Here is an 18,261-nt window from a genome sequence, read left to right as displayed (position 1 = left end):
TCACTTTGGCACTTCAATCTAACTCCAAACAGTGCATTCCATCCAACAATCGAAAGAAAGAAGAAGAAATTTGAAGGAGAGGTGTTTTTCCCCTTGGTTTAGAGCCTATCGAGTTCTGTTCCTGCTCTCTCTTATGTTGGAAATGGGTTTTTGGGTGAAAATTGGGCTGAATACAAGTAAATAGCACCTTTGGGCCCAACCGAGATCTCGCCGAGATATCGGCGACATATTGTTTTTTTTGTATTGAAAATATCTTGATTTTAACCTTCGAGATATCACCGAGATCTCTGCACGGCCGAGAAATTGCTCTTTTAGGAACCGACTAGTAACTCGACTCGGTATTGCCCAAAACCGAGAAACTTGGCGAGATCTCGCGAGTTCTCGAACCTTGGGATCCACATCCTGAGCTCCATCCTCCTTAGTCAGGTGACATCCCTTCTTTTCCTTCTCATTTAGACATCCTATTGCTGTTAGAAAAGGAAAGAAAATTTGCACTAATCCTATTCGCAATTTATTTCCTATAATGCTCTCCCCTACAGGTGTTGCTTTGACTGTTGCCCTCTCCTCTGTTTCCAGTCCCAAGAATGTCACTGAGGCTATGTCTGACCCAAAGTGGAAGCAAGCTATGTCTAAGGAAATGATGGCTCTTGAAAAGAATGGTACTTGGAAATTGGCAGATCTTCCCAAGGGGAGAGTTCTGGTTGGATGTAGGTAGGTCTACACAATCAAGTACTGGTCAAATGGTGCAATTGAGAGGTACAAGGCAAGGTCGGTGGCCAAAGGGTACAGTCAGGTGTGTAAAGGATTCACTATAAGGAGACATTTGATCTTGTAGCTAAGCATAATCCTATAAGGGTCGTCTTAACATTGGTAGCAAATAAAGATTGGCCACTATATCAGTTGAATGTGAAGAATGCTTTCCTGCATGGTGACTTAAGAGGAGGAAGTGTACATGCAGCCCCCTCCTGGCTTCAAAGTCCTGAAGGGAAGGTGTGTCTCCTCAAGAAGGCTTTATATGGTCTCAAACAGTCTCCAAAAGCTTAGTTTGAGAGGTTTAGACAAGTTATTCAGAAGAACGGGTATTCACAGAGTCAAGCTGATCACACCCTATTTACCCGGTGAGGTAATGGTACTATTACAACCCTTATTGCCTATGTTGATGACATTGTAGTGAATGGAGATGACAAAGCTGAGATAGCTAGGCTGAAGACCTAACTGGCTCAACAATTTGATATTCTAAATTTTTAATTCCCCCAAATAAGAAGTAACAATAGAAGCAAAATCAATGATGTAGAGGATATATCAGAAGAGTAGTTGAACCAGTTAGACCAACAAAAAAAGTCAACCCAGAGTGGGCAGAGGTACTAAACAACATGGGTCGAATCATATATCAAATCGAAGCTCTCGACGAGCCCTACAGGACACACCGCCTCTAACAGTGACGTATCCCCTTTTTTGGCTAAAGATTTGGGTCCTTTGAAGTATTTCTTGAGAATTGAAGGGTTAAGGTCCAAGAGGGGAATCAACATATGTTAAAGGAAGTTTGTCCTTGATTTTTTGAAAGAGACATGGATGTTGGGCTACAAACCAACAAGTTCTCCTATTCATGGAACAAGAACTCGTCGAGATCTTGGTAATATCTCGGTTTTTTGGATTACCGAGATGAGATGATAGGCAAAATGAAAATAATACATTATCTCGGCCAAGATCTCAGTTTGACTGAGATCTCACTAAACCGCCATATAAAAGTGTATAGAACTTGACCGAGAAAGTTGAGATCTCGACTGTCGCTTCCTTCTCAGTGAGCATTCCTCTGGTGTACTCAAATTTGACTTAAGACTTCATCTTTCTTCGCAATTTTTACGGAAAATCACCACATAACTTCACCAAACGCGTGGAAACATTGATCTACATCAAGATTGATGTATTTTACACTTTTACATTTCTAATGCTTATTTAAGTTGTTTTACATTAATTGTATGATTTGATTGCTTTTTATTACTAACTTATGTGTAGAATAGGGCCTATTAGTACGTTGTAGCCTACCAACCTAGGATCCGAAGTCAAACTCCTATTTGAACTTTGATTTTGGAAAATTTGATAGTGTCATTGTGTTTAAATGGCTAAAAATAGGTTATATACTAAGTTTCATGACCAAACTAGGTCAAAAACCCATTGAAACCATCAAACGAGTTCAAAAAAAAAAGTGCATCAACTCGCCGAGATCTCAGCCCAGCTCGGTTTTTTGCCTGAGCAAAACCATGGGCGAAACCGAGTTCTCGAACCATGCTCCTATTGAGTAAAATCACAAACTAGGAGAAGATTGTGGACCCTCTCTTATTAATGCAGGAAAGTACTAAAGGTTAGTGGGGAAGCTCATCTATCTGCCTATGACTCGCCCAGATATTTCTTATGCAGTGGAAGTAGTGAGTCAGTTTATGCATGCTCCCAATAGTGGACACTTGGATGTTGTATATTGCATTCTCAGATACAAATCCTCTCTAGGGAAAGGACTATTGGATGCCAGGCACAATCACTTGCGAATAGAAGCCTTCACAGATGCCAATTAGGTTGGATCTATCTCAAACAAAAGGTCTACATTTGGTTATTGCACATTTGTGGGAGGTAACTTAGTCACATGGAGAAGCAAAAAACAGCCTGTTGTAGCTAGATCCAGTACAGAGGCAGAATTTAAGGCTATGACTCATGGAGTTTGCGAACTCATATGGTTGAGATGGATAGTCCAGGAGTTGGGTTTGACACTGGAGGACCTATGCAGCTCTACTGTGATAACAAAACAACTATAAGCATTGCTCACAACCCAGTGCAACATGACAGAACAAAGGACATCAAAGTGGACTGGCACTTCATCAAGGAGAAGATAGCCTTTGGCTGCATTTGCACCCCTTTGTGAAGACTGGTGATCAACTAGCGGACATATGGAATACTTCTCTCTAGTTTGGTACCCTATTATGCAACTGGGAATGCATGACATTTATTCTCCAGCTTGAGGGGGAGTGTTAGAGTTTATGTAATAAGGGTACTATAGGAACTAGATTGTTGCCTAGTTGCCTTATATTGTAATTTTCCTTTTTTACCTTTTACCTCCCTAGGGAGATGTATGTATTTCCTTTCATATTATTAGGGAAGTAATATAGGTGTGTTGGAGACAATACTCCAACACACAACATTCCACCGAACTCACTCTCTCTCTTTTTTTTTTGTGTTCTTTTTTTTCTACTTCTCTCTTCTTCGCTCATCTTCTTCCTTCTTCCTTCCTCATATTCATCTCCTAAATTCCAACTAGTCAAACAAAATTTTAAGATGAAAGGTTTTGTGAGCAGGCACACCCATATGGGATCTTTAGGCAGGCATAACTAGTTCTGTCATGTGGAAGGCTGATGAGGCATTTCTGAACAATGGATATCAGGGGACTGGTCTGGATTCTCACCTATCAAATTTCAGGCTCAAACTCAATTATAAACCCTGCACATGGCCAGGTCCATTTGGGATGCAACTTGAGATGAAAGTAGGGGACCTTTGGGGTCTATCATCAGTCCACAAAATTTTGGTAATATCCAACCTGCCACATAGCAGAACTAGGTGCCCATCCATAGATTTCATATGGGTGTCATTACCCATATTGCTACAAAACTTTAATCACCAAGTTCTTCAAAAAAACAAAATTTCGAAGTAAAATAGTTCAGTCTGAATGTGGGAACCAATTACCTTGTGCATTCTTGCAGTCCACTCTAGCTCCATGGTCCATGAGTGCAAAAGAAATCTCAGTAAGATTAAAGAGTGCTGCCTGCGGCCAGTTAACCCCATTGTTATATTCATAACCATCCTAAATTGCTTCAAAGTTTTGTAGAACCACACACACACACAGCATTGGAATTAATCTGTACCAAGTGTAGCAAGGATAATCCTTGTTTGTCACAGTAATTTGCATCCACACCCTGTCAGCATGAAAACAGTTTTGAGTCTTTAAATCCATAACAACAGGATATATCAAGAACTGTATACCTCACTCAGAAGCTTCTTGACTGCGGCAATGTCTCTGTTCTTAATAGCTTCTCTTAAACCCTATAGAGCAAAATGATTCAACCAAAGGAGTAAATGAATAAATGATTTCATTCAGTAGAAATGCTTTGGCAACCATAGTAAAACTTTTTTTTAAAATCATTTTCTACAGATCATCTAGAATTTTACCTCACCATTAACTTCATAATCCATCTGAGGATGATCCAAGCTACCATTTGTCATTTGACCTAGACTGAAAAGTGAACTGTAAAAGTCTTGCTCAGTTTAGTTATTGTTGGGAAATACAAACTGTAAAAAGAAACTTAACATGGTACTGAATCTACATAAATTCAGCTTGGATGGTAAGAGAACAAGAAAACAAATACAAAATATCAAAGCATACCTAAATTAGATACCTTTAGAAGGGAAAGTTTTTGCACTTTTAGGCCCTGTTTGTTTGACGGATAAAAAGGGGTGGGAACTTGTGAGGGTGGGTCCCACATGTTGTGGGTTGGGTTGACAACAAAAGGATAGGAAAGGAAATAAGGCCCCGTTTGTTTAGAGGGGAAGGTGGTGTGGGATTGTTGGGAAGATGGGACCCGCATGTTAGTGGGGTTTTGTTGGAGTGGAAATGTTGAGGTAAAATTGAGGTAAAGTTACTTTTCCCATGAACAATAACCAAAATCCCACCAATTTGGTAGGACTTTGGATAGAAAAGGGGTGGGATTTTGAAGTGCCACATTAGCAGACAAAGCAATTAATGATGTCCCCCTAGCTTTTGTAAGTTCACCACCCCAAATTAACCAAACAAGGTTGGGGTGGGACTTTGAAGTGCTACATCAGCATTTTACCACCCCAATTCTCCCACCCCACCTAAGTCCCCTCTAAACAAACGGGGCCTTAGGAAAACACACACATGCATGCACATGCACACCCATGGACAGAATATGGGTAAGGCTATTTAACATTCGTATGTCCATGTATACAGAGATATCTGAAGGAGAAAAAACAAAAGAAGTGGTGTTACAGCAACAGGAAAAAAGGAGAATGGAAGGGGGAAAGAGAGAGAGAGAGACATAGATGGCCCAAAAGAAAGAAAGCTAGGAAAGTCTCCACGAAGGTGTTCTGTGTCACCATGATGGTGCAATTCATTTTTGTGTTTTTCTTCTTCTGGCTCTGAGACGGAATCCGGAAGGAAAAACCTTGGCATTGAGGCAAAGTAAATTGAATAAAAAAGATTGATGCAAGAAACCAATGTAACAGAGAGGAGCATGAATCTGTCTGGATTCATGGAGGTTAGTTTTCTAGTTATGGAATGGTTGAAGTTAAGTATAAGGGTTCTGTACCCGTCTAGATTCATTGTATGTGAGCTAAGGACTGTGACTGTATTATGACTCAGCCTTAGCTAAGCATACCATATGTGTAATCCTTTATCCATCTATAAATAATAACGGCCTTTGTCACTACTGACAAGCCAATCTATTCTCTCTAATCTCTTCTTCTCAACTTGGTATCAAAGCGCAATCTCTTTGGGTATTTTTTCTTTTTCAGCCGCCAAAGGAGTTCTTCCACCACCACTGAGGCTTCAGCCTCCCTAATTCAGTATGATAAGACAGTTTCGGATCCCTTCCAAAGAAAGGAGCACATGAGGCCTTCCAATTTTACAATAACCAACTAAGGGATGCTAAAGATACCTGACCAATACAAATAAGAAGCTTGGAGGACTGATCTTATCAGTTCGAGGTGCCCTGCATAGGAAAGTAGTTGATCTTTCCACAGTTGAAGCCGTTTGCACAGGTGCAATGATGAGCAGTCAACCGGGAGGGGATCAAGGGGAGACCCAAATATTTTACGGGAAGGGAACCAAGGGAGAAGCCTGAGATCTCAAGGAGGGTAGCTTTGAGCTCCTCAGAGATACCTGAAAGGAAGCGAAAGGACTTGGAGAGGTTGACTCGGAGGCTTGACATGGACTCAAAATGGTCAAAGCATGAAATAGTGGATTGGACCGAGAGAATGTCGGCTTTAAAGAAAAGCATGAGGTCATTGGCGAAGGCCAAGTGAGTGAGATTTAGGTTCTTGCACTTGGGGATGGGGGTGATGAGAAAGAAATACACTAATTGGTATATTTAATCTTGCTGAAAGGTTAGCTGGTGAATGGTACATTCAATAGAGTCTGACAGGGATAAATGCCCAAATGATCCAATGCAATTTCAATCTCCCAGGAAGAAATCGGAATAGGTCAAAAGGAGATTGCAGTTTCCTTGGATATTAGATGGATATTACTAAATAAATCCATTCGTTAAAGTGAGGAGAACAGCCATTCCGCAAAGCCGCGAAGCAAGGGGTAAGGCTACGTACATTATGACGCTCCCCAGACCCTGCAGTGGCAGGAGCCTCGGGTATGCCCTTTTCATGAAAGGTGAGGAGAACAGGACTGAATAGAGACTTATCTCATTTCACATAGGAATGGTCTGGTTGATATTCCACATACAATCCCAGTCAACTCTAAGAATAGTCAACAGAATTCTCATCACTGGTTACATGGATGAAGACTAGCAATCATTAAAAAAGATGCTTGCCATGGCCAGCCTCTGCTCATGTTCATCTATTTCTTACCTGTGGACGTATGTACTTTGGGCCTAACCCTTTAAATTTGAAAAAAAAAACTGTGGAAATTGAGAGAACAGTAGCAACTAATGCCCCATGGAGGTAGCTTTGTTGGCAAGGACAGACACCTCACAATTAAGAGGTCATGAGTTCAACTCTCCTTGGGGCCTACCTATCCCCCCAAAAAAACAGTAGCATCTAATCTGAGGCAGAAGTTTAAGTTACTAAAAGAGAAGATTGAAGTCGGGAATAAACAGGAATTTGTTCAACATCAATACAAGGGAATGAGCTTGATGTTGAAAATAACCTGCAAAAAAAACTGTTGTTTTAGCAGAATGAAAGAACTCGAGTTTAGGAGGATTAGAAGGGGTTTAAAAAGACCTCCTATTAAAGGAAATGAATTTTGGAAGCATAAATCTTGGATCAGATTGCTGAGAAAGGGGGCTGATAATACAAGGTTCAAACACTTCCCAATAGAAAATGCAAACTATAAAAAAAATATATCAGTTCTCTCTTAATGTTAAAGGTGGCTCATCTTCTTGAAGACAAGCAAGATTTGTATGGACATTGTGGACTATTACAAGAATCTCCATACTTCCATAGAGAGCCTCTTCCAACACTAACTCTCTTGGCAGGGTTGCAATTCAATGAAATCCCACAGGAACTAAGAGATTGGTTAAGAAATCCAAGGGAATTGATGCTACTGCAGATGAAAAGTCCTGTGGTCTTGATGAGTTTCTTCACAAGTTTTCACAAGTGTTACTTACACTCAAAGAGGACATCATGTCTATGTTTCATGAGTTTAAAAAAGGAATGAAAGTTTTTCTGTTAATATAAATTCTCCCATGCAGAACAATGAACAACTAATGGGCAACATTTGGTTTTCAGAATATTTTGAAGACAAAGATCACTAGCAAAGTTATATTCTTACAGACCTCAAATGACTCACCACCTTATTGACAAGGGATGGCAGAATCCCAATAGGGCCTGCCATGTGAGAAGGAAACTAAAGTAGGAACTCATCTCTCACATGCATGCCCCTTGGCTTGGGGCTGGAAGGATAAAATGCTGAGAAGAGTTGATCAATTATGGGCCTGTTCGATGGTACTTCACTACCTAGGATTAACCTTAACATGGATGAGCTCCATGTTAGTAGGTTTGATGGATCATATTTGGACAAGGCTTCAATACTGATTTGAACAAAAAGAGAAACTAAACTAAATCATCCATGTTAAATATTCACAACCAATACAGCATTAATGTCAACTTTGATGCTTCATTCCTACAAACAAGAGTAGGACTGTAGGAGAATAAGGTGTATTAGCCCCAGAATACTCTAGCAAGCATTTAGCAAAGCTCTTGCAAAAAAGGCGTGCAGTTAAGAGCGACCAAGAATTCAAAAACAGGATTTGGTATTAAACTTTGAATGAGCTTCCGAAAAGTAATAGCGTCAGGGATTATTTCAATCATCCATGGACCATTAACATGATAATGGAGGATCATCCATCCATGTTAGACATACACCACCAATACACGCAGCATTAATAACAACTTTGATGCTTCATTCCTACAGACAGGAGTAAGACTGTAGGAGAATAAGGTGTATTAGCCCCAGAATACTCTGGCAAGCATTTAGCAAAGCTCTTGCAAAAAAGATCTGCAGTTAGAACGACCAAGAATCCAAAAACAGGATCTGGTGTTGAACTTTGAATGAGATTCCGAAAAGTGATAGCGTCAGGGATTATTTCAACCATCCATGGACCATTCACTTGATAATGGAGGATATTTGCACATTAGCAAGATAGTTTGAGCATATTAGTGCCTCAGGTCTTCAGAGAGGCCAATCACATGACCAACTGGAAGACACAGGTTGGTGCATCCTCATCCTAGGAGAGTTCCTGCTCCTATTCAACACCTGTCCTCTAGTTGGCCTTCTTGCAGCTGATTTAGGAGGGCATGCTGCTCCACAGTTATTATGGGCATAGTCATTTATCATTATATACACCAAGAATACAACATAAAATAAAGTATAACACCCAGTACCAGAGATGTAACAGACCTGGGATTGCTGTTCGAAACAGAACGGGCATTCTTTGGAACATTGTCCAACTTCCTTACTCTTGGGCTGGACTGTGTGGTGGAAATGGAAGCAGTTTGCATCTGCCACAAAAATCAAATGGTAGGAGAGATTTCTGGAAAACCCTCAAGATGATAATGAATTTTTTGACTAAAACATACCTTCAATGGAGAAGGAACTGGGTCTGGGTCTGGAGCTACACAAATGCATAAAGGCATCCCACACCTGCAGTCCTGATTATTCACAATAAGGTCTGGCCCCATCATTAGGTCATCCTTCACATCGAGAGTTGCTTTGTCTAATCTGGGAATCAAATCTGCCACAGCATCCACGCTATTTATTGGAGCCCATGAATCATCACCCCCAGATCTAGAGAACACCAAAGAAAGATGTCACAGAATAGGCAGCAACAACAAGAATCAGGGCAAAACCACAAGTATTATTTTGATTGTTCTCTATGTGAAACTAATGCATGGTTTGGGTTCAAAATGTCAAAAATAGGCAGCACAACAACAATCAGAGCAAAAAAACTTCTGGGCCTCAAACCAAGGTTCAAGTTACCCTTGAGAAAGTACCAGGTTTTGACTGAGATATGGTCGAAACCAAGACAATCCAGGTTTCTGGCTGGTCGAAACCAGTGTCAGCACCGAGTTCTCAATCCTTGCCTTTAATTGAGACTGATCCACGCTACTGATGATGAGTTATTGCTTTTCTCCAAGGGCTGGCGATACCCTGTTTTTCTGAAATTTCTGGACAGGTTTCTGTCTGCAATTATTTACTATCAGACCATCAGATGTGTCTGATTCTTTTGGTCATTGTTGGACCCACTTAAAGGCTCCCTCGGTCCAAATTTGGTGTCAATCTGACACCCTGATTTTCTGCTTTCTGAAATCACCCAAAGTTCTGGGTTTATGATTTCAGATTCTTATTATTTTACTGCTGACTTTTATTTGTCCAGATTTAGAGACATATCAGAAGAGGTTTTTCTATAGTTCGGTTATCTGGTGATCTGATCAGAATCTACCAAACAGTGGCTGCCACTGATTACATTCTTCAAGTTTAGATATTTGATATAGATTGCTATTTGATTGACTGCTTGTTATTGTATTGAGTATATCCGGTGTTCTTCATCTATAATGGGTGATTCCAAACCCCCCAGGCGCTCTTTCAACATCCAAATCACATATATTAAACTCAACGGTGCATCAAATTACTTAATCTGAGCACAGGCTGTTAGAGTATATATTACTGCCAAGCAGAAAATGGATTATCTGACAAAGCCACCCCCTGCTACAACTGCTACTGAATATCCGGAATGGACATCAGAAAATGCCACAGTACTTTGTACAAAACCTTTTGTGGCTTCCAATGTGATGTTTCATAAGGGTGTCTAGGATGACCTCAAAGAAACTTATTCTCAGGATAAGAACATGTCTAGGGTATATGACTTATATGAAAAGTTCTTTTCCTTCAAGCAGAAGGGAAAATCTGTTGGTGACTACTATGGTTCCTTGAAAAGCATGTGGGAAGAACTCAATGTGTACCAACCTTACTCAACAAATATTGACATCCTTAAAGCTCAACATGTTAAGTTCTTGGTTGCAAAATTTTTATCTAGATTCAACTCTGACCTTCAACCAGTGAAAAACGAAATTCTTGTGACGAAAAGATACCATCCATGAATGAGGCATTTTGTTGGATCCAGCGTATCGTGTCTCCCACCTTCATCAAATCTAATTCAACATCATCTGGCAAAAATTCAGCACTTGTTTCAAATAATGGGGGTCGTGGCTTTGGCATTGGTTTCTCTGAAAGAGGTCGCGATTCATGAGGTGGCCGAGGCCGTGGAGGTGGTTGAGGCAGAGGACAAACACAAAATCAAGATATGCGTCAGTGTACTCATTGTGGTAAGATGAATCATATTGTTGATACATGTTGGTCAAAGCATGGTAGACCAGAGTGAGCTCAACAACTGTCTGCTACTGCAACTACTACATGTCTACATCTGATTAAAATTCTACTGTGACATCATCCTTGGACACTAATCAGGCTTCTACTTCTGGAGGTAGTCAGTTCATTTCTCCATTACGCGATGAACTCAATTACTTAAGCGTATTCAACAAATTGAGATATTTACCTCTACATCCACTGCTGCCATCACTCATTCAAGTCTTGGCGCACTTTTTGCCTCTTCTTCTACACCATGGTTCATTGACTCCAGTGCCACATCTCATATGATTGGTAAGTCCTATGTACTTTCTTCACTTCATAAACTTACTCAACCTTCTAGAATCATACTTGTTGATGGCTCGTCTACTGAGGTACTCGCCTCTTGTTGTGCTATTTTGTGTTCTCTTCCTATGTTGAAATCAGTTCTTCATGTTCCTAACTTACCCTTAAGTCTTATGTCTGTTAGTCAACTGACTAAATGCCTTACCTGTTCAGTAACATTGTATCCTACCTGTTGTGTTTTTCAGGATCTCCAAACAAGGAAAATGATTGGTAGAGGACGTAAGAAGGATAGCCTATATTACCTCGACGATGTCGCTCCTACCTTTGCTTCTATTGCTTCTAGTGTGTCTTCCCCTCTCCAGTGGCCTAACCGGTTGGGACATATTTTGACGTAGTTTGGTCCACTCGAACTAGAATAAACCACGCCATATGTTGGGACAGATTCATGGAGATTGAGCAGCCATCTTTAAATGGACCAGCCAGCTCGTAGGAGTTTAATTCTTATAGTTTTATTTGCTTTATTATATTCCTAGTTCAAGTATGGGTTTGTTTATTTAAGTGCTACTTTATTAGTTAAGTTGTTTCGGAACTAAGTTACCATAGTTAGATTAGGATTTATTTTCCTACTCAGAGTAAGAGTCTATTTATTCCTTAGGTATAAGGTATCCAATGGTTGGTACTGCCACATCAGACTTCCATGTGGCACAAGTAGGTATTCTCATTTATACACCCATACAAACCATAAGGGTGTGCCCGTTCATAGAACTTTCACCAATTTTTTAATACAATTTATTGATATTGCTCCAAATCCACTATGACAGATCTAGATATGTCGTATACTTCGGACTGAAGCAATCATAAGCATGGGTTTTAAAAATAGCATCAAATGGAGCAGGTTTTTTCATAAACCTTATGGTAGTACAAATGAAAATATGAAGTTGGTGAAGAAAGGGTGCCCACTGCCCACCCTCCTTTGTTTTGTATTTCTCATATTTTTCTTCGACCCTCTTTGGCATAGTTTATATTTATATTTATGACCTATTTATGAATAATCAATTATCAATTGATTATGGGCTATAAACAATATTCGTCTGATTACTACTAGACATAATAGATTATATAATGAAAAATAGTTTTGGTATGCTTAAGTGAATAATATATTATTTATATTATTCATTATATATATATATATATAAAACAAAAGCCTTCTTTATATTATATTATATAATATTATAATATATAGGAAGTAGCATGCAGTGCAGTGCAGTGCCCCGGTGCCCAGACACAGGGTTGCGCGACCAGGTAGCATTCTCTTTCCCATATATATATATAGAGATAGATAGATAGATAGATATAGAGAAAGAGATGCTTTGTTCCTCTTTTTTTTTTTTAACAATTTACCCCCCCCCCACTTAAGTAACAATTCTGCACATGTTCATTAATAGTACCCGCATAAACAAACATTAACAGTTTATGGTGATAAATCATAAACAACTCTCTAGTTGTTTATGAATTTATGCTTATATTGGTTTATTTTAATGAGATCATATCAAACACATCTATTTATGTTTATGTATCAAATGAACATAAATTTAAACTATACGAAAGAGAGCCTTGCTCATTTATTAAATTGTTATATTGCCTATCCAAAAAACAAAAAATAAAGTTCCATGGGAAAAGCTCCAATCTTAATTTAGGATTGGTGAAGAATACCAGTTGCATAAGACAAAATAAACCCCAAACAAATAAGGGTTCTTAGTGTCCCTCCATATCTTTTAAAAAAAAAGTAAAAGCGAAGAAAGCATCGAGTATATGATGAAGAATCTTGTTTCCCTTTATAAACCAGAATTTCAAAAGGCAGGAAAAGAAAGGAAGTCATAAAGTTGTATCTACAGCCATGCTGTGAGTAACACTGCATTTGGTTGCCACTTAGAACAAAAGCATTTCATCGTTGTTTTTCAATAACATCTCACCATGTTTAATTATAGTCTATAATAGATACAAATTCATTTGGTGAAGCCTAAAATGACCTTAATTTAGTTTTACACGAAGTATCTACTATCAACACATGCACCCAATGGCTAAAGTGTTCAAAAATCAAAATAAAATGATTTCACTTCCTTTTTTTTTTTTGGTAGAATGATTTCACTTCTGGTGGCAACTGAACACAGCCTAAATGAATCAAGCCAATTTCAACTTTAGTTCTTGAAGTATCGTATATAAATTACAAAAAAAAAAAAAAAGAAGAGAAAGAAACAACAGAAATTGGTTTACCGAGATGAGGTATTAAAACAATCGGAGCAAACTCTAACACATGACTGAATGCCAAATTGAGGTAAAGCCTGAAACAACAGAGAAGAAAACATGGGATTGACAAATGATTACCCTTCCATGGTGAATATTAAATTCAAGATGAAGATAAAGGAAATGGTAAGGTTGATACCATTTGATTTGATGAATGTTCATGGCAAAAGGTCCTACCACAACAACGGCAGTGATGCTGCATAGAAATGGGACTAGTTAGAGAAGAGAGAGAGAGAGAGAGAGATTCAAAAACAACTGAATAATACGAACATGGAAACTTGCTATCATGAAATACTACCTATACTAGTAGATAGCTAGCAATACTAAAAGAGGTGCTAACTGTAATATAAGCATTAGTTTAAGGCCTGTATTTCATGGATGGAAATCATCCAGTGTCATTTCTTGACCTCCAAAAGAGAGGGACAAGCCATGGATATTCCATTTTTCCAAGAATATCTCTCTGACTTATGTTGCAGGCAGCTATCACATTCTTCAGTCGTATTGATGCAGAAACTGAACAGCTTGTGGTTCAAGTGGTCCAAAGGTCTTCGGCAGTAAGGTCATTCTGTGCCAGTGGGAACACCTTGGCTTCTAGCCCTCTACTACTTAGAGTTTTACAGCAGGATCACACATTTGCATTTAATAGGTGTTGTGGATACAGTATAATCTAGTCTCTCAGCCTATCATCCTCTCACCCACGGTCTCTCACTGTTGTCGTGTCTCACAGCTTCAACCATAACTCTTTTCTCTTCAATCTCTGTCCTTCTCTGCTCAGCCTCATACTCTTATTTATAATAACCCAGTTACAAAGCAACCCAATCTCAATCTAATTAAGAAACTAAATAATCTAGAAAAGGAAACTACTAATTCATAAAACCTATAAAATATAAACTTCCTATAAAATCTAGCTGCCATACATCAAAATATAAACTTCTATTTTAGAAAACAGAATAAAATAGTAACAATCTGAAATTAGAAACTTAAGCCTACTTTCTAAATATGAAAATAGAAACTAAACTTTGGCAGCATTAGGATATAAGCTTTCTCCCCTTGATGGGCCCACAAGATCTTCTAAAAAGTATCCCCACACAAGGTAAATATGGGCTGTGACACTGTTTACATGAACAGTGTTTGATCTTTTTTTCATATTTCGATCTAGATCACCTTAATTAGCATTACTGTTTTTACTAATATTGTTATAATATTGAGGCCTTACTTTTTCTTTTCTTTTCTTTTTTCTTTTTAGATTTATGCTCATACTTCTTTCAAAGAAACTCCATCTAATGATTGTCAGTACAATATTATTGGGGACTTCTCAATATTAAATTAAATATTATATTATATATGCTCAATATTCTTTTCAAAGAAACTCCATCTAAAGGTAGGCAGTGCAATATCGCCAATTATGAAGAACTTTCTGGCCTCTGGATTTTTCCACTCTTGGATTGGCGGATCCATCATGGGTCAGATTGGTTTACTGATGTGAAATCCAATCCCAAAACCATTAACAATGAGTAAAAGTCCCAGAGCGCGTGAAATGGAAGGAAATGAGTTATATAGGTGACTCCATGTGGTTTGATAAGCCTTGGATGAGTTGAGATTTATTTCAATGAGGATAACAATTACTGGATAGAGAACACCCATAAATAACAAGGAAATGTTATTTCATTGAAAAAGAAATGTCCCGGTCAAGAGTTAATTTCTAAAGTGCACAGGTACTGACGACAGTACTTAATGGAGGGAAGTTTAGAAATACAGTAGTGGTAAATCAATAATTGAGGAGATTAATCAATGATAGATGCACACGTAGTAATATAGACCTCACTGGTTGCAGGATATTGGCTAGAATGGATTTCAAGCCAATTGAGCACAGCCTTTTTGGTAACTTCCAAAAGAAGAATGAGGTAGTGAATTGGTAATCATGTCAGTAGGGAATAGAATGTTTATAGATGGAATCATTAGCTTGAAAAGAGAGCAAGAACGTCCGCCCTGAAGAAGAGCTAGAGTTGCATAAAGAAAGGAGCTCATTAGAACATAGAGTGGATTTGTAATTAAATACTGCTGAGGATTATAATATCGAAAGCAAACTTGTAAAGATCTTGCAAATCACTGGATGCATGAGCATCGTGAGGAATAAGGAATTCAAGCGCGTCCTGAATTGTTTTTGGGCTTGACTATTTGTTCTGTATTTTTCTTCTTCGTTATCTTCTTACAGTGGCTGTTTAAGGGAGTTTATATGGAATTCGGGATTGAAAGAGATAGTTAACAACTTAAATCAGCTTTCTAAGGTTGTGATGAACAGGTGAACAAATACACCTTCCTATAAACAAAATATGACGGAGTCAGTTCTAGGATATTTATGAGGAAGCAAAGTCAGACATTGGCCGGGATCCAGAAAATTATAAGAGGCATATTGTGCTGATTCAGTGCCTGAAAATCCAACTGCCGCATTCTGTTCAGACCTTGTACGACATTTAAGTAAAATAAAAATTAGAAAAAAAAAATAAAAAAACAGCACGGGAATGGTAGCCGCAAAATAATATCCATGAAGTGCAAGATCGAGATTCTAAATACTTACGGAAATTTTCAAAAGAAAACAAAGTAAAAATACGATTAAAAAATTTTAAACGAGTAGGATTCATTGAAATTTTTCATTTCTTTTTTCAATTAAGAAGAGGATCTACGGTGGCAATTTATTTCTCTATCAAGCAAGAGATCCATGAACACTTTATGAGATAAGTAATATTCATTCTTTGGAGAGTATAGTTTTTTTTGGTTCTTACACACACTTTCACACACTCGGTGTAGATCAACGACTTTGAGAATACAGAGCAAATAATAGAAGGAAAAAGTAAAATTGAAACCCATCAAATAGTAAAACGGCATACCCGTCGTTTGAATGCGTTGAAACTACAATTGCAGACGTCGCAGCGTGCTGCTTCCTGGAAAGGTGGAGGTTCCGACGACATTAAACCAGCAGTGCGATTTTTTCTCTTGCTCTCGATCCTACACCGGGTCAAATCCCGATTAATGCACCGTTTTCAGGTTTACCTCTTTATGAGCGTGAGCTTGGGAATGGAGGGGGAGGGGGAGGGGGTTTGGTTTCCTGATTCCCATATCCATTTGATTGAACCCAAATGGAGCGGAATAAAGAAAAGGGCAATAATTACAATCCCTCCCCAGCCCCACCTCTACTAATTTATATTGCTCAAATCGTCCGTGAATAACTCACAGTCGTTCAGATGAAATCTATTCTATAGGAATATTCCATCTGAACGACTGTGAGTCGTTCATGAACATGAACATTCATCCCGATCACCTCTCCTTCACCAAGTTCGGCTCGGATTCACGTGCACCCTCCTCTTCACCTTGGTAATTCAAAACACCCAACCTTTCTATATCAAATACCGATCGATTACTTTTCTTGCCGCATAGATTGGTTCAATTATAACGGTTTGAATCAAACCAATTCCTTTGAGTGAACCAGAGAAAAACAAGGGGATGTGCAGTGTAGGAAGACGACTCGACTCCTGTCTTTAAAGTCTCTGAGAACATCGTGCTCCCTCCCTGGGGCCAAAAAAAAAAAAAACAATTCCAAAACTCTCTCTCTCTCTCTCTCTCTCTCTCTCTTCCTTCTTATTCTCCATCATACTCCCAATCTCCAACCCAGGTGGTTCAAGTTGTTTCGGTTAGAGGTGGATCTTGTTGTAAATAAACTGGTGAACTGAGATCTTGTAACTTCATTTTGGTTACCTTTGTCAAGCTCCCAAAAGTTTTTGGGGGCCGATAATAAAAGAGGTATTCAAAATCTTGAAACATTACCCCACCCTTTAACGGTCGACGTCCTCGTCAGCCCACTTCAGCACCTGGTCGCCCCTCCCAGATAGCCCTTTCTAGGCAGCTCCACCCTGTTTCAGGACTCTTCCCGACAGCTGGTAGCCCTTTCCTAATAGCTCGCACTCTGACACCAAGTCGCCCCTCCCAAGTAGCCAACCGCAAAGGACGGGTCAATGAAAGCACCAATATTACGATTGGAAGAACTCACCCTTATAAACCGGTCTACTAGGGGAGGGAACCCAATATATTATATGCCCACACTTGAGCCTTTACGGGACCGATGTAGAACTATTGTACATAACACTTATACTCTTATCAATAAAAATAAAAAAGGGGCACTGTTCTCTGTGCCACAACGCAGCCTGCGCCCAGGCACATGGGGGTGGGTGCAATGACCACCCTGCCCCCCCTGCACAGGCTGCCCATGTTCCTGGACGCAGCCTGCGTTGCGGCACAGAGATCATTCTCCTAAAAAATATTGGCTTATGCTTATATTAGTTGTCAGAGTCAAAGAGTTGTCATTATTTTGCACACTCTTTTTAGTATAGATGTAAAGTGACAGGATTAAATCTTAAGTGAAAGAAAGGAAAAGTGTGTTATATTACAAGGACAAAAAAAACAGAGGTTACAGCAGAGTGAACTTTCATCTGGTAACCGATAATTTGTTTTTTAAATCAAGTTCAAATATAATGATTTGGGAAAATTTCACGAACACCCCCTGTAAGTATACAATATATCACGAACACCCCAAACTTTGGCAAAATATCAACCTTCCCCCTGACATTAAGCACAGTTAGCACCCAAAGTTAAAATGCCCATTTTACCCCTTAGTAATTTCAATAAAAAACTCTTATTCCATCATCTTCCCTTGGAGCTCGTTGGATCATCTTCCCTATTCTTAGCAATTCAAGGTGTGAACTCAAAATAACTGGCATTGGGGTTTCCATGAAGGTGGAGGCGGCGGTGGTGGTGGTGGTGCTGGTTGCGGTGAAGACTCAACTTTTGTTGGTACCCTTAGTTTTGTCTGGGTTTCTTCATAGTCTTCGTTTTTGAGGTCAGAACAGGAGCAGGTGGACTCTGATGTTTTTGACAAAGAGAACAGAGAAAAGCATAGCAGAGAAAGAGATGAGTCTCTTCTATCTCTTGGGTGCTTCTCTTCTCCGGCTTCTAAGTCTAATAAC

The 18,261-nt window shown here is 39.1% G+C and overlaps 1 protein-coding gene and 1 long non-coding RNA gene across 3 annotated transcripts in view; one reads left to right on the top strand and one right to left on the bottom strand.

The window, feature by feature from the left end:
- The window catches only part of LOC122669684 (hepatocyte growth factor-regulated tyrosine kinase substrate), a 27,488-nt gene extending 11,221 nt beyond the window's left edge, over window positions 1-16,267 (bottom strand). The window contains exons 1-9 of one of the 2 annotated variants that reach the window (XM_043866514.1): window positions 16,132-16,267; window positions 13,383-13,439; window positions 13,214-13,281; window positions 8,869-9,076; window positions 8,690-8,790; window positions 4,213-4,288; window positions 4,027-4,086; window positions 3,909-3,959; window positions 3,730-3,808 (exon numbers count right to left, since the gene is read on the bottom strand). In XM_043866514.1, the coding sequence (XP_043722449.1) occupies window positions 3,730-3,808; window positions 3,909-3,959; window positions 4,027-4,086; window positions 4,213-4,288; window positions 8,690-8,790; window positions 8,869-9,076; window positions 13,214-13,281; window positions 13,383-13,439; window positions 16,132-16,212 (781 nt within the window). In that variant the 5' untranslated portion in view covers window positions 16,213-16,267. The remainder of the gene's footprint in view (window positions 1-3,729; window positions 3,809-3,908; window positions 3,960-4,026; window positions 4,087-4,212; window positions 4,289-8,689; window positions 8,791-8,868; window positions 9,077-13,213; window positions 13,282-13,382; window positions 13,440-16,131) is intronic. The other variant, XM_043866515.1, reaches the window with a different exon arrangement.
- LOC122669686 lies at window positions 2,316-18,261 on the top strand. Its single transcript, XR_006334067.1, has 4 exons — window positions 2,316-2,325; window positions 3,332-3,336; window positions 17,689-17,704; window positions 18,200-18,261. It is a non-coding gene; the product is annotated as an uncharacterized LOC122669686 (long non-coding RNA).

Source organism: Telopea speciosissima, chromosome 7, assembly GCF_018873765.1.
Source record: "Telopea speciosissima isolate NSW1024214 ecotype Mountain lineage chromosome 7, Tspe_v1, whole genome shotgun sequence".
Taxonomy (NCBI): Eukaryota; Viridiplantae; Streptophyta; class Magnoliopsida; order Proteales; family Proteaceae; genus Telopea; species Telopea speciosissima.
Note: the sequence above shows the minus strand (reverse complement) of the source record. Positions and strands in the feature narration are given on the sequence as shown.